Below are 14,989 nucleotides of genomic sequence, written 5' to 3' on the forward strand. Positions count from 1 at the left end.
GGTTTGCTTTCATAGCGAAGAAGATGGCATCTGCAAGCACCTGTTCTGAAGGGCCTCGGTGGGTGTTGGCCTCTAAACACTTCCGTAAACATTAGGACAAGAAGCTGGGCTGGGCAGAGACAGCTTAGAGTGACGTCAGATATTAGAGTATCTGAGAGTCTGAGAACACAGGTTAAAAATCACATGGTCACAGGGGTCCAGTGTGAAATGGTAATGTGTGAGGCTGATCATTTGTGACCGAGGGAGTGGTGGGGACTCTGGGCAGCTGACGGTGCAGGTGACTAGAGTACTAGTGGGGAAGAGGAGGGGGAGGAGGGGGAGGAGGGGGAGGAGGGGGAGAGGAAAAGGAAGAACTATAATAGTAGTTCTTGGGGCTTATCCAGCACTTATGTGCCAGGACCTGTTGTACATTTGCACACCTCGTATTTACAATAGCCACATCAGATTTAAAAAAGGGCTTAAGGGAAGCTTTCTCGTTTTTTGTTGGTTGGTTTTTTTTTTTGTTTTGTTTTTTAATGTTTTATTTATTTTTAAGAGAGCCAGAGAGAGAGGGCGCACGAGTGGGAGAGGGGCACAGAGACAGAGGGGACAGATGATTGGAAGAGGGTTCTGGGCTGACAGGAGAGAGCCCGATGTAGGGCTCGAACTCACCACCGTGAGACTGCTACCCGAGCTGAAGCTGGACACTCAACCGACTGAGCCACCCAGAAGCCCCTGTTGGTTGTTTTTTGGAAATAATGTAAGAATAAGCAGTCAATTTTGAAGAGCCTGATTACAAAGAAACTACCTAGCTTTTTCCGGTGGTGTAGCCAGGAAGCGGAAGGGTGGAAGGAGGAGCCCGGGGGGGGGGGAGGGGGGAGGGTCCCGGCCACGGCTCCCACGAATAGCCACTGCGATGCGCAGCACAGCGCCCTCAGCAGGCACAGATAAGGCACGCCGTGTAGTGCACGGATGGTAAGAGACGCGGCGGGGGCTCCCCTTGTAACTGCAAGGGCAGTTATGAACACAGCGAGGTTTTACCAAGTCTTTGTCGCTGTCCTTTGTAAACGTCTTCTCCTTCTCGTCCTCGTTCTTGGTCCAGCTGTAGGAGATCATGTAGTTCATGATGGGTGGGTGGTAGACGGTCTCCGGCTGGCTCCAGGACACCTGCAGCGCCGTCTGGTTCAGAGGCTGCACCTTCATGTGGATGGGCGGAGAGCTGCAAACTGAAGACAACACACGGCCAAGCTCAGGGGCTCCCGGGACAACACGCGATTCCACCACGTGCCCGAGTTCTTAAAGATTCTAACCCCCAAAAGCTGGGATCGTGGTACAGGAAATATCCGTACTCCCTTTACTGAGTTTCACCCACTGCTAACATTTTGCACCTCACACACACACACACACACACACACACACACACACACACGCAATTGTTTTCTTGCAAAATCACTGAAAGCAAGTTGCAAACATGCTGATGCTTCCCTCCTTAATACTTTGGCCTTCATCTCCTCAGAATAAGGGCATTCTCTTATATAATTGCATTAGACTGCACACTTGCGTCCCCCTCTGCAAATTCATATGCTGAAATCTGATCCCCAATGTCACGGTATTTGAAGGTGGGGTCTTTGGAAGGCAACTGAGTCATGAGGATGGAACCCTCATTATGAAGGGGATTAGTTTTTCTATAAAAGAGACCCCAGAGGCACCCCCTAACCCATTCACCATGCAAGCAGAGAGCCGTCTTACGGACCAGGAAGCAGGCTCTTACCAGACAGCAAATCTGCCGGTGCCTTACCCCAGGGTCCCAAGCCTCTGGGACTGTGAGAAAACAAAATTTCTGTGGTTGACAAACCTCCCAGGCTATGGTAGTTTGTGGTAGCAGCCTGAGCTAAGGCAATAACCGTCACAGCATTATCATACTTAAGAAAATAAACATTAATTCAATAATATTATCTGATATATAGTCCATATTCAGATTTCCCCAGTCATGTCCAATGATAATTTACAGCCATTCCCCACCCCCCCCCCATCCCATATTGCAGTTAGTTATCACAATGCTTTAGCCCTTTAAATCTATTACAGTCCCTGGCCTTTTTTCCTGATGGCTTTTTTGAAGAAGCCAGGCCATCTGATGTGTGGGCTATCCTGACACAGTGAAACTGTAGATGAAATTTTACTGTAAATACACCAGAGTGTCAACCGATATAATTTAAAATGAGACTTTAATTTTGAAGCAAAGCCACAAAACAGGGATGGGTTTCCTCTGGACCAGCAGTACCCTGTGTATTTATACGGATGCAGGGCATACAGAAAAGTCAGGCTACTTCTCTTTTTCACTCCTTGTGGCCAGCAGGTTTGAAGGGATGTGGTGGTTCTACATCCATCGGTAGACAAAGCCAAGTCGACAGTATCATTAATAGTGCAACATTTTAGGTTTTCAAATGGGTCCTTTCCAGTGGCCATGATTCCTGTCTCCGTGGGGCTTAGAGTCTACGGCAGGGTTTCTGAGCCTCAGCAGTACCGACCTCGGGCCAGACAATTCTCTGCTCCTGGGGGGCTGTCGTGTGCGCTGCTGGATGTTTAGCAGCATCCCTGGCTGCATCCAGTAGACGCCGGGAGTACTTCCTTCCCGAGTTATGACAACCAAGATGGTCCTCAGATAATGCCAAATGTCCCCTGGAAGGCCAGTCGCCCCCAGCTAAAAACCACTGGTCTAAAGGGGGCGATGGAGATTCGTCAAAGAAAGACACATGTGCAGCTGGTATCACACGCCCGGATGGAATGGATGGTCAGGAGGAGAAGTACGCAGTGTTTTCCAAGCATATTATGGGAGGATGTGGCCCAGGCTTTGGTAGAGACTCCCTTGAGGGAGGTACATCTGCCTGAGAGCTGACAGAGAAGTGGAGATTAAGGGGAGGGAGGGAGGGCAGGTCGAGGGACCACAGCAGGGAGAAGGCCTGAGGGGCTGGATGGAGGCACAGAGAACTAGGCAAGAGGCAAGCATTAACTGGTGGAGCTGGAAAGACCTCATACCCCAGAAGCCAAGTCTGGTCTTGATCCTATGGGCACCGGGAAACGAGAGAGATCTAAACCAGAGAACGACGCAAGCAGGTTTGCACTCTTCAAGATCCCTTGAGCTTCCACCTCCCGGTAGAAGAACCTGGAGGAGCCAGGAGGGAAGGGGGGAGGCAGTGAAGAGGTGCTGTGGGTGGCCAGGCTTGCAGACCAGAGAGAGGATCCGAGAATGGCGGGATCTAGAGCAAAGAGGTAAAACTGAGAGGCCCAGGGAGGTGCCGGCCTAGGAAGGGTGTGAGGGAGAGGAGGGCAGTGAGGACCACACTCCGCCTTGGGGTGCAGGAGGTGAGCAACACCAGAGGAGATGGGTCAGGCTCCAGGGCTTGGTTCTGGCATCTCCCAGAGACACAATTACATGGCCAGCAGCCTACTGCGAGCCACACTCCCCTATTTTCCAACCAAGAGCCCCAGCCCAAGGCTGCCCAGGGGAGCAGGATGGCTTTCCTGCCAGAGATGCACGGGCCCAGCTTTAAGGACCTGGCTGCTGGAGAAAAGCGGAGATTGGTTTTGACAGGGAGGCACCCTTTTGCTCTGCAACTGCCAAATCACGCTTCAGCCGGAGAGATTCACTTTGTGCGACTGAGACAGGAAGGAAGGGCTAAATTGATGAGGCATTCCCACTGCCCCTCAGAACCCCGGGAGGCATCTTGCTGCCTACCGTGCAAATGCCACCAGCACAGGGACATCAAACAAGCAATCTGAAAGGGAGGCCCGCAGCGAGACGCTAGGGTGCAGTGACAGCAGGAGGACACTAGGTGGCGCAAACATACCGCTTTTAAATACCCCAACTGCCTATGTGGCTGGTAGTTTCTCAAGACAGAGCATGGGCGGGGGAGGGGGGAGAGAGAGGAATCAAGGAAAGATCTACACCCCATATTTCCAGGTGCCAATAATGAACCCAGGAGATTCATATATTGGAAAGCTTCCATATCTTACAGTGATGACCATGTCAAATTTCCTGATTTCTACATCTCTTCTCACCTCCTACCATGTTCTTATTTAAACTCCCTTATTCTGAAGACATCACTCCTCTGCTCCAATTAGTGGTGAGCTGTATGGGGATGCATATATCTCCAAGAGTTACATCATAATCACATAAATAATTCTATCACCCACATGCGGATGCAACCATTCTTCTTATTTATTCTTTCAAATTAAAATAGCTCAGTTTTTCTTTGCTGATTAAGATGATTCATGTTAATGTTTTTAAAAGGAAACCCAAGTAATACAAAAAGAAGAAAGCTAAAAAAAAATCACCCCAAATCCCAGAATCTAGAGATAAGCACTGTTAACTTTCTGGGGATCTCATATTCCGGTATCTCTTTGTGCACATGTAAAAGCACATGCACGCAATTTGATGTAAATGGGATATGGTTTTACATTATAGTTGTTACATTGCTGTTGTGTTTAACCCACAAAGTCATGGAAATATTTCCTTGTCAATAAAGAGAGCTTGCGGTTTTCACTGTTTTGAATGAACGTGCAGAGGTACAGAAGCCCACTGTCTCAATGTACGAGAAAAAAATGTATGTACACTTAAAGTCAAAACCTTTTATTTGAAACTAGCACTTTAAGTTTTTAAATGCTGAGATTATCAGTTAACATCCCATTTTGGAGAATCTGTGGGTCACGTTGACAACTAGGGAGAATCTTTGTCCAATAGGACCTTCCTAAAAAAAAAAAATTATGTGAGTGTAACTGACATACTATGTTACATCAATTTCAGGTATATGACAATGTACTAGACAATGTACTGAGTGAGGCTCACAAAGGAGGCAGGTCAGACCTCTAATGAGACCACCCACTCAGATGGAACCTCACTGAGGCGCCTCCAGAGGGCCCCCGCTTGTCCCGACTACATACTGAAGCATGCAGTAGCATTTACAGGCTGAGGAGCTCTGTCCCACCTGAGACGAGCAGGCAGAGAAGAAATTTTTCTCTCTCCATCTATCTCCACCACCGCCCTGAGAGGGAGGGTTTTTCTGGGCCAGATTTGCAGAGTACTAGAAGGACCAACAACAGGAGTTGGCAAACTTTTTTGGTCAAGGGCCAGACAGCAAATGTTTCCAGCTTTTCCAACCGCACAGACTCTGTTGCAAATAGTAAACTCAGCCTTTGAAGTGCAAAACCAGCTCAGGCGGTATGCAGAGGAACGAGTGTGGCTGTGCTCCAGTAAACCTTTATTCCCGGACACTACATTCCAATTTCATAGGACTTTCTTCTTTCTTTTCTTTTTATCTGCAGAGCTAGATACCAAGTCGTCTATATTAGTCATTTTTAATTCAATTTATTTAAACTTAAAAATAGTTCACTGGGTGTTGTATGGAAACCAATTTGACAATAAATTTCATATTAAAAAAATAAATAAAATCACCTTTTTTTTTTTACCAATAAATAAATAAACAAACAATAAAAAAATTAAAAAAAAATAGTTCACACATTTGATTTTCAGGCGTTAGGAAATCTTGGGTGTTTTTTCAACTGTTCAAAATTAAAAAAAAAAATTATTCCTAACGCATGGTTGTACAAAAGGTAGTGGTCAAGTTCTGGCCTGTAGGTCACTGGTTTGCTGATCCTTGATCTGGAAAATAAAGGGAGGCCAAGCTTTTATCTGAAGACACTTGCGTTCTTAGCACTGAATTCCGCCTCTCAACACAGCCTGAGAGGTCCACTCGGCCTCAGAGTGGAGACTCTTCTGTGTGCAATTATATTATTTACTTTGCTGAATGTCTTTGGTAAGTAATCTACCTCCCCACCAGAATGGAAACTCCAAGAGGCTAGCATCTTTCCTGTCTTGTCTGCCGCATTATCCCTGGTGGTGAAGACAGAGCTTGACCCAGGGTGCCTGGTAGTTCGGTCCGTTGAACGTCTGGCTCTTGATTTCGGCTCAGGTCATGATCTCACGGTTCCTGGGGGATCGAGCCCTGCGTCAGGCTCTGCACGAATAGTGTGCAGCCTGCTTGGGATTCTCTCTCTCTGTCCTTCCCCTGCTTGCATTCTCTCTCTCAAAATTAATAAATAAACTCAAAAAGCACAGAGCCTGACACAGAGCAGGCCCTCAATAAATACTGCCAGAATGAGTGGCACGTTGGGTGGGTGGGTTCCTCTGCTGTCCATGTCCCGTGTGCCATCACCCCCGCCATGCCTGCCATCTTCTTCCACTCTTCTCTCTGGCCAGCAACCCCTCTGCCCCCCACCCGGCCTCCCTGAGGGTCTTGATCCAACCTCACAGTTCCCCTCTGACATCTCTGTGCTCCCAGGACCCCTCTGCTCCCCATTTCAACTTGCCCATCACGTGTGTCCCCATCAGCTGCCCACTTCTCCATCCCTGTGACAGGACTGTAAGTACCTCCAGAGCATGGACCACACTCTGCATCACTAATGCCCTTAGCAGGGCCTCAAATTTCATTCACAGAATGAAGGAAGGCATTCTGCTCTCCAGTCAGGACCACTGGTAAAGTTCCCATGTACAGAATCGGTGCCACACAATCCATCTCTGGGATCACTTCAGGGCCTCAAGTTCGTAGGAAGACCCTGTCCCTAGACTCACACCTTCCGCAGGGGGGATGTTTGCCCATCAAAAAAAAAAAACAAAAAACAAAAAAAAACGTTCAGTCTACAGAGGTGACAAAACTCCCAGGACGCTCGGAGGCTGGGGGAGGTGGAGTGACCAGGTGCCTTCCAAACAATAGGCAAGGAAGGAGACAACACATTATTGTGCTCTGTGTTGTCAACTTTTGCTGGCTTTTTCAGTGATGGAAACCCTTCTTTCCAAAAAAACACCCCTGAAAATTCAAAATGTAAAACAGAGCATTACAGAATTGTATGGAACACTCTGGAAAAGCTGGTATAATAAAGCACAGACTTTGGAGCCAGCCTCCTGCACAGTATTCTCGTTAATAAAATGGGTATTCTCGTTAATACCTGGCAATACCCTCCTCAAGGGGTTGGGGTGACGATGATAGTGACTACTGGGGCTGAACAGGAATCTCTAAGACTCACGGCCAGTGGCAAATATAGGGGCAAGCTACTGGGCTCACATGGCACTTTAAAAATTGGCATACCCTGGGGCGCCTGGGCGGCTCGGTCGGCTCAGCGTCTGCCTTCGGCTCAGGTCATGATCTCACGGCCCGTGAGTTCGAGCCCCGCATCGGGCTCTGTGCTGACAGCTCAGAGCCTGGAGCCTGCTTCGGATTCTGCGTCTCCCTCTCTCTCTCTGCCCTTCCCCCTCTCACGCTCTGTCCCCCCCCCAAAAAAATAAATAAACATTTTTAAAAATTGGCCTATGTTACATGCACAGCTGGATTTTTATATCGAGTCTCCATCCACATGAAGACCACAGCAGCCTCCCCTGCAGAGTGGGGGTGTGTGTGCTCAGTTTTGCCCCAGTCCCTGCCTCTCCCCACGGCCTTGGCCCAGCTCACTTCACCCACAGCTGCCTGGCCCCCAAGGCCAGGTGAGTTTTCCCCTGGTCTAAAACGAGCACCAGGAGCACCGTCCTAGGCACGCAACAGGCGCCCAGCCCGGCACCCTTGACAATGGCCGTGGCAAACTGCACCTAACACAGGGAGTCGGCCGGTCGTCTTTTACACAAAATCGAAGCCTGTTAACCATGGGGGAGGTACCACACCCGGCTCTCTAAACAAATACTCCCCTGTGAGGTGCTCCTGACACCACCCTTCCCTTTCTCGGGGGCCTGATTATGTCTGATTGCTTTTTCACAGGCAGCTCGGATGATGTTCGGTGCCAGCTCTGAGAATTTCTGCCTTCGTTCTCAACCACCTTTAATTATGATCCCAGACTTCGTTAAATAATGAAGAGGCTTCTTAGCAGAGCACCCAAGGCCCTCTGATTCTAAATCAATGTCAAGGATATCTTCTCAGTGGTTCTTACAAAATGGTAGTTTCCCCCATTCCCACCCCCACCCCTTTTCATTCTGGGTGTTTGATAAACTAATGTGACAGGCTCTGTTTCGAGGTCGGTGGTAACTTGCAAGGGCCTGAAACTATTGAGGGACCTCCTCCCTGCACCCCCCCCCCCCTGAGTTTCACGCCCAAGGCAACAGGCTGATTACTGATCAGGAATCAAAGGGGCAGCACTGCTCAAAACACAGCAACGTGGTAGAGATTCACTATTTCACGATATTTTCAACAGAAATGAAACAGCTGCCTGGGGCCGTGGGCTGAGGCAGGGGGACTCGGTGGCATCCTCTACCACACAGGGTGGTACCAGCTTAGCCCAAACCGGCTGAGGATCACGGGGTCTCAAGATTCCTGCCCCAGGGACCTGCCAGGCAGGGAGAGCGGACAGTAGTCCTCTTGAGCAGAAGGGACTCACTCAAGTGGCACAGAGCCATGGGGCCTCGCCTCTGACAGCTTAAGCGCCTGTCATTTCTTTATCGCCCCAGCCCAGCTCAAGAACCCTTGAATATGGAGTCCTTTAGGGGAAATTTCCAAAGAAATGGCCTCAGGGAAGGAGTTTTCTTTTTGAAGGGTTGAATCAAAGAGGTCTAGGTAAACACAAATCCCCCAAAGCAGGCTATGTAGGACTTCAAACCCAGTATCTCAGTGCTCTGGGGGTGTCACCTCCCCCGCCCTCACCAAAGGCTTATGAATGAGAAACTGTTTGGCCAAAGTGGCAGAATCGGGAAGGATGAAATTAAAGCAGAGCCCTAGCTCTGGCATTTTTGGGTTTTATGGCATCCGGATAATGTCCATTTGGAGCTGCCGGCTGCCAAGCACATGCAAGGGCCAGGCTCCATGCCTTCATCTTGATAACCCATGCATGCATAACTGAATCCAAGAGGTGGGTTCAATTATTCTCCCCATTAAAGATGAATGAGGACACGGGGTCCAGAGACACCAAGTCACCGGGCTGGGCCAACGCCACAGAGAGGGAGGAGGGCTGAGAACTGGAACCCAGTCTGTCTGATTCCAAACCAGAGTGGGTGAGCGACAGGAAGCTCATGTACGTCCTAGCCACAGACACCTCCCACATCGGCTCTCTCTTCTACGAGATGCTAGTAAAAAGTCAGGAGGGCTATTCAAGGCTTAAGAGGTGAAACCAGTCGCACACAGGTACGAGGCGTGGCTACTGCAGCCTCAGGGCTGTGACTTCCTCCTCCACTCCCCCTCCCCTCCCCTCCTTGTTCTCAATGACACATGAGAGTGTAGGGTCTCTTGACAAGTTCCAGAGCAGCTTCCAACTCCTTTGAGAATGGATGAATGGATGGATGGAGCCCAATCCCCACTCTCCCTATCAGAAATGCAGCCTACATTTGTGGTCCCCCAAACCATCACGGGGATGCTGGAACTATGTGGGGTGGTGCAAGCTGTCCACCACCAGGGCCTTTACTCTGTGCGTTTCGGTGCTGCCATTGCAGTATAACAAGTCCTATCTGATGAGCCTGGCGCTGGGCTGAGTTAGTGTATTTCACAAACCATGTCATGAAATCCTCTCTGTAATTCTATGGGGATCCTGGCTCCATCGTTACACCCCTGTTTTGTTTTATTTTATTTTCTGTTTATTTATTTGTGTGTGTGTGAGAGAGAGAGACAGAGCATGAGCAGGGGAGGGGCAGAGAGAGGGAGACACAGAATCCGAAGCAGGCTCCAGGCTCTGTGCTTGTCAACACAGAGCCCGACAGGGGGCTCGAACTCACGAGCTGTGAGATCATGACCTGGGCCGAAGTCAGATGCTCAACCGACTGAGCCACCCAGGTGCCCCATGTTACCCCCGTTTTAGAATCAGAGATCCAAAATGGTCATCCATTCACTTTTTCACTTTGGAGGCAGACTGCTTTGGTTCTAGACAGACCAGCTGTATAGTCTTGGGTAACACATGGTGAAGCTTTTGGGTAAGTGCAGGAAATGCACAAGCATGTGCTGACTGATGTATAGAAAGTGTGCTATAAGAAATCGCTACTGTTAAATATTTACTGAGCACCTATTATGTACCAGGACACTGACCAGGAACTAGGGATAGAGGTGAACACAAGTGGACATGGTCCTTGACCTCCTGGAGATTACATCCCAGAGGGAGAAACACATCAACCACTTAATCCCCCTAAAAGAGAGTTCTTAATTTAGGGCTTCTTAGTGGCTCTAGATAGAATGCACAGAAATCTGTGAACTTGGATGGGAAAAAATATACTTTTATTTTCACTGATCTCTATCTAAAATTTAGCATTTCCTTCCATTTCAAATGCTGGCAACAAAGTATAGTAGTAGTAATTAGCAGGACCTGGGGGACATCACCAATAGAAATCACAGATCTATTTCTGCTAGATTACAGTTGTTGCCAATATCTCAAATCTTCCTCATGCTCATTATTATTTCAAAATTACAATGGTTATTAGACCTGCTGCTAGATTTTATAATTTAATGCCTTCATCAAGAAGCAGATAAATTACTATATTATAATTAAATTTTTTTGATAATATCTGAGGATAATTGGCTTCCTTGGTAATCTATTTTACTTTATTTTATGCATCTAAAAACCATCAATATGAGAAGAAGTCTATGGGATTCACCAGATGGCTGAAGGGGTCCATGGCATTCACAGGTTAAACGTAATTACAAAAATATTATTCTGCACAAAGATTTAATAAGGGACCCTGACCCAGGTTTGGGGGATGGGTTAGCAAAGATTTACTGAGAAGAGTGATGTTTGGACTGAAATCTGAACAAGAGTAGGGTTTATAAAGTGAACAGGAAGGAAGGAGGCATAGATACGTCAAACAGAAAAAAATAAAAAACACAGCTTGTGCAAAGGCCCTGCAGTTGGAAAATTGGAAAGAAAACTAGTATGGCTGGCAAGTAGGGGATGAGGAGAATGGTCCAAGACCAGGTCTCAAAGCTAGTAGTGTTGGAGCCAGAGTTCACCCCTGGGTGGGTCTCACTAGAGGCCAGACTTTGCTGGACGGCCACTTTCTTATGAGGTGAGAGAATCAGGGGCACAGTGGCCCCGACATTCTATGGTGTCTTAACTAAAGCAAACAGTAACCTGTTGTGAGATAACAGAAAACATGTACATTCGTCTCTACCCCTGGGTCCTGACACAGAGCTCCTAAAACCCTTGCAACTTTCCAAGTGGTAAGAGCACTGAGAGGATCTCTTGTTCTAACGTTTGTTTCTGACCTCATCCCTGACAGAGGGCTCTTGATACTCTTGTAAACATCTAAGTGATAACATGCTCCTAACTCCACTGGGATAGAAACTCCTCCACTGGGGACCCTCCCAGGCCTCACCCTATGTATCTCTTCATCTGGCTGCTCATCTGTATCCTTTATCACATGCTTTCATAAATTGGTAAGCATAATTAGGTGTTTCCGCCAGTGAGGCATTCTAGCAAATCAATCAAACCAAAGAGGGGGTAGTAGGAACCTGTGATTTGAAGCCAAGTTGGACAGAAGCTGTGGGTAACCTGGGGATCTACTACTTGTGACTGGCATCTGAAGCGGGGTGTGTGTATCTTTTGGGACTGAGCCCTCAATCTGTGGGATCTGACAGTATATCTCCAGGTAGACAGCATCAGAACCGAGTTAAGTTTGTAGGACATCTAGCTGGTGTCGCAGAATTGACTGATTGGGGAAAAGCCACCCCACATTTGGTGACCAGAAGTGCCCAAAGTAAGGTATTCTGTGTAAAAGTAAGAGGCACACACGCACGCACACACACACACACACACACACACACATACACAGGAGGTAGAGAACTGGGTTTCCCCTAAGCAGGAGGGAGAGCAAAGTTTTCTATTGTATCTGTGGAATTCTTTTCCACACCACCCAATGGCATCCCCTCCGTTGCCATGAACGAGCCCTGGCATGCAAGTCAGTTTCTCAGCCACCAACTGAGTATTAGGCAGAACTACCGTGGAAGACAGCAAATTCGCAAGCATTCTTATCCCATCAGCTTGTCTCTGCTGTGCATGTAACAGAGCCACACGCTCAAAATACAACAGCAGCAGCCAGTGTTCCGGAAGGCAGAAGGAGAAATTCAATTCTCCACTCCTCCAAGCACGCAGTTTTGACTTTCCCATATTATGCTGTTCCCGACCTCTCCCACCTCCTCGGAGTCTTTTTTCCTATGTGATATCCCTCTTCCTCTGAGAGTTTAAAGGCCATGGGAGGTGTCCATGTCCTATGCAGGAAAAAGCATTGTTCAGCTTGGCGCTAAGGGAGGTGGCAAAGTTCATAATGATGCATATTCCCAGCTCCACTTGACAACAGCAGCTTCTCAGACACTGGGTGGGAGACCAGACTCCAGGTACTTCCCTCCCTTTCAAGCGTAAGACGCTGTGATTTCCTGCCAAAAGGGCAAAGTGGACCTGTCCCACTTGAATTGAGCACAGCATCCTTTCCACACAGTACCACTTAACTCTCGCTTCTCCCTCTGCCCTGCTCTAGTCCTGGGCTCCCAATCGAGGTCTGCACCAGATTACCAGCGTGCAGCTCTAGGGGGAACAAAAGTATTAGAGCTGGGTTTTCTCTGGCCTGACCTCCTACTTCCTATCACTGAAATGCTGTTATGGCCTCGTTGATTTCGGACGCTTTAAATCTCTGACTCTTCCTTGGCATCTGTTTCTCCTATTTGAGCTCAGTTCTGGCTCAGGGCATGAGCTCCACTGTTTGGCTTTCAACCTCATTTCAAACCCCAGATGTGGCATCTGCATCAACTGGCCATGTGGTTAGGACGGTCCTCTGTGGGATGGCACCAGGGGCTCCTAGACCTGGGCACTGGCCTCAAGTAGCCACTGGTGGGCCTGGCCAAGAGGACCCAAGAGGAGGACAGGGAGCCTGCCACTTGCAAGGAGAGAGAGACCAGGCTATGAACAGGTAGCACCCCAGGGGGAAATGACCTCTTCAACACACAGGAAGGACTAAGCTACCCGGTCTCTTGGCTGCCCTTGGCATAAGGATCCACATGCCCTGAGGAGACCGGGCTTCTAGCTGGTTGCGGGAACCAACAGTTTTAAGTGATCGGTACATTCCTTACTGAGAAGGCTTTGCTGATGCCAGCCCATAAGCATAGAAACCACAGGGCTCCACACACTTGGTGATACCTATTAACATTTAGTGTCAGATGTGCAGGTAGCATCTTTTCATCATAGACACAGATTTGAAATGGCACAGCCAAGACGCTCATTACAACTGCTCAGACCATTGCTTTGGAATCACAAAGCCAGTCAAGAGAGGGCCCAGGAGTGAAGCCCACAGCCAGAAGGACCACTGGCTATGCCAGGAAAGTAACAGAAAAAGACGCCTCCACAGGAAGCCTCTCACTACTGTGCCTTTACATGTGATCTCTGATTATCAGGCCCCAGGGACTGGGGAGGTAAGAGGTTTCTTACACCCCGAGAAATCCAAGGGTTCTGCCCATGTTCCTTGTATCTGAGAAGAAACAGCCTCAACTAAAGCATGTTTGTTTATGGAATAGTCAGTGAGAAGGATGGGGAAGAAAGTCTGTCTCCCCACTACATTCCTTCTGTGACTCCACGGAGATGCTTGCAAACACCTCGGAGCCTCATGCTTCACGGGCTGTGAATGCTAGTTAGCGACAGAAAGGGGAAGCTTGTCGCTCTGGGAGGAAGGATGCTGGTGGCCTTTATTAATTTCCAGATTACTGTTCACAAGCTCCACAGTGTCCACACAAATAAACACAATGTCAGGGAAGATTTTTCTAGAGAGCAAAGAAAAGCTGAAGCTGTAGGAGGGTTGCTAAGTTGGCCTTTAAGATCAAACTATGCCTATCTGCCTGGAAACAGAGAGGATTAAGTAATTAGGTAATATTTATAAAGTGTGAAAACGACAGACAGCCCCTGGTGTCCGTTACCAGTATCCGCTCACTAGCTCTCTCAAGCCATAACAGCAGTTGTGCCTGGAAGCATCTTGACACAAGTGCCTGCCATGTTAAGTGCCACCGTTCTCTGCTTTTAGGTGTGGGTAGAGTGCTTGTTTCTTGGGACGGAGAGGAAAGCCCTCTGTCCATGTTTTGTTGAGATGAACACTTCCATCCAAATAGTTTATGGTCAAAGCAGGAGATGGCTTCCCAAATCTCAGGGGCCTCTCTGATTTCAGGGCCGGCGGGGGGGGGGGGGGTGGTGGTGGTGGTGGTGGTGTGGAATCCTACATCAAATGTCAATGTCTAGCTATGCTCCTCCTGTTAGAGGACCTAGCCTGGCCTAGATCATAAATGCTCCAATTGTACCAACACTTGTGGTAAGAATCCTTTAATTCCTGGCCACCTGGCATGTATGGATTAGCTTAGTCCATCTAATCATCCTTCCCTCCTTCCCATCTATCCATCCATCCATCCTCCCACCCTTCCTCCCATCCATTCTTCCATCCATCCATCCATCCATCCATCCATCCATCCATCCATCCATCCTCCCACCCATTCTTCCATCCATCCACCCTCCCTCCCATCCCATCTTCCATCCATCTATCCATCCTCCCACCCTTCCTCCCATCCATTCTTCCTTCCATCCTTCCATCCATCCTCCCACCCATTCTTCCATCCATCCACCCTCCCTCCCATCCCATCTTCCATCCATCCATCCATCCTCCTACCCTCCTTCACATCCATTCTTGCATCCATCCACCCTCCCTCCCATCCCATCTTCCATTCATCCACCCGTTCATCCATCCTCCCATTCATCCATCCTTCCTCCCACCCTTCCTCCCATCCATCCACCCATCCATCCACCCATTCATCCATCCTCCCACCCCCCCCCCCATCCAATCTTCCATCCATCCACCCATCTAGTTAAATACTGATTGAGGAGCCAACAGTGAGCACTGCACCCTCTCTAGCAAAAAAGAAATAAAAAGAGCTAGACATTAGGGGGAGAAACATACAACTTAATGTAAAACTCCAACTGAGATAAGTGTGAAAGAGAAAGGGACTGACACCCTGTTACAAGCAGCTGGACA

General features: G+C 48.5%; 1 protein-coding gene across 8 annotated transcripts in view; it reads right to left on the bottom strand.

Moving 5' to 3' along the window:
• Positions 1-14,989, bottom strand: part of PTPRG (protein tyrosine phosphatase receptor type G) — a 721,980-nt gene that overhangs the window by 111,189 nt on the left and 595,802 nt on the right. For all 8 annotated transcript variants that reach the window (XM_086697741.1, XM_086697739.1, XM_086697740.1 and 5 more), the window contains one exon: positions 1,021-1,205. In XM_086697741.1, coding sequence (XP_086553867.1) covers positions 1,021-1,205 — 185 coding nt within the window. The remainder of the gene's footprint in view (positions 1-1,020; positions 1,206-14,989) is intronic.

This window comes from Puma concolor, chromosome A2, assembly GCF_028749965.1.
Source record: "Puma concolor isolate L17-30 chromosome A2, mPumCon1.1.hap2, whole genome shotgun sequence".
Lineage (NCBI taxonomy): Eukaryota > Metazoa > Chordata > Mammalia > Carnivora > Felidae > Puma > Puma concolor.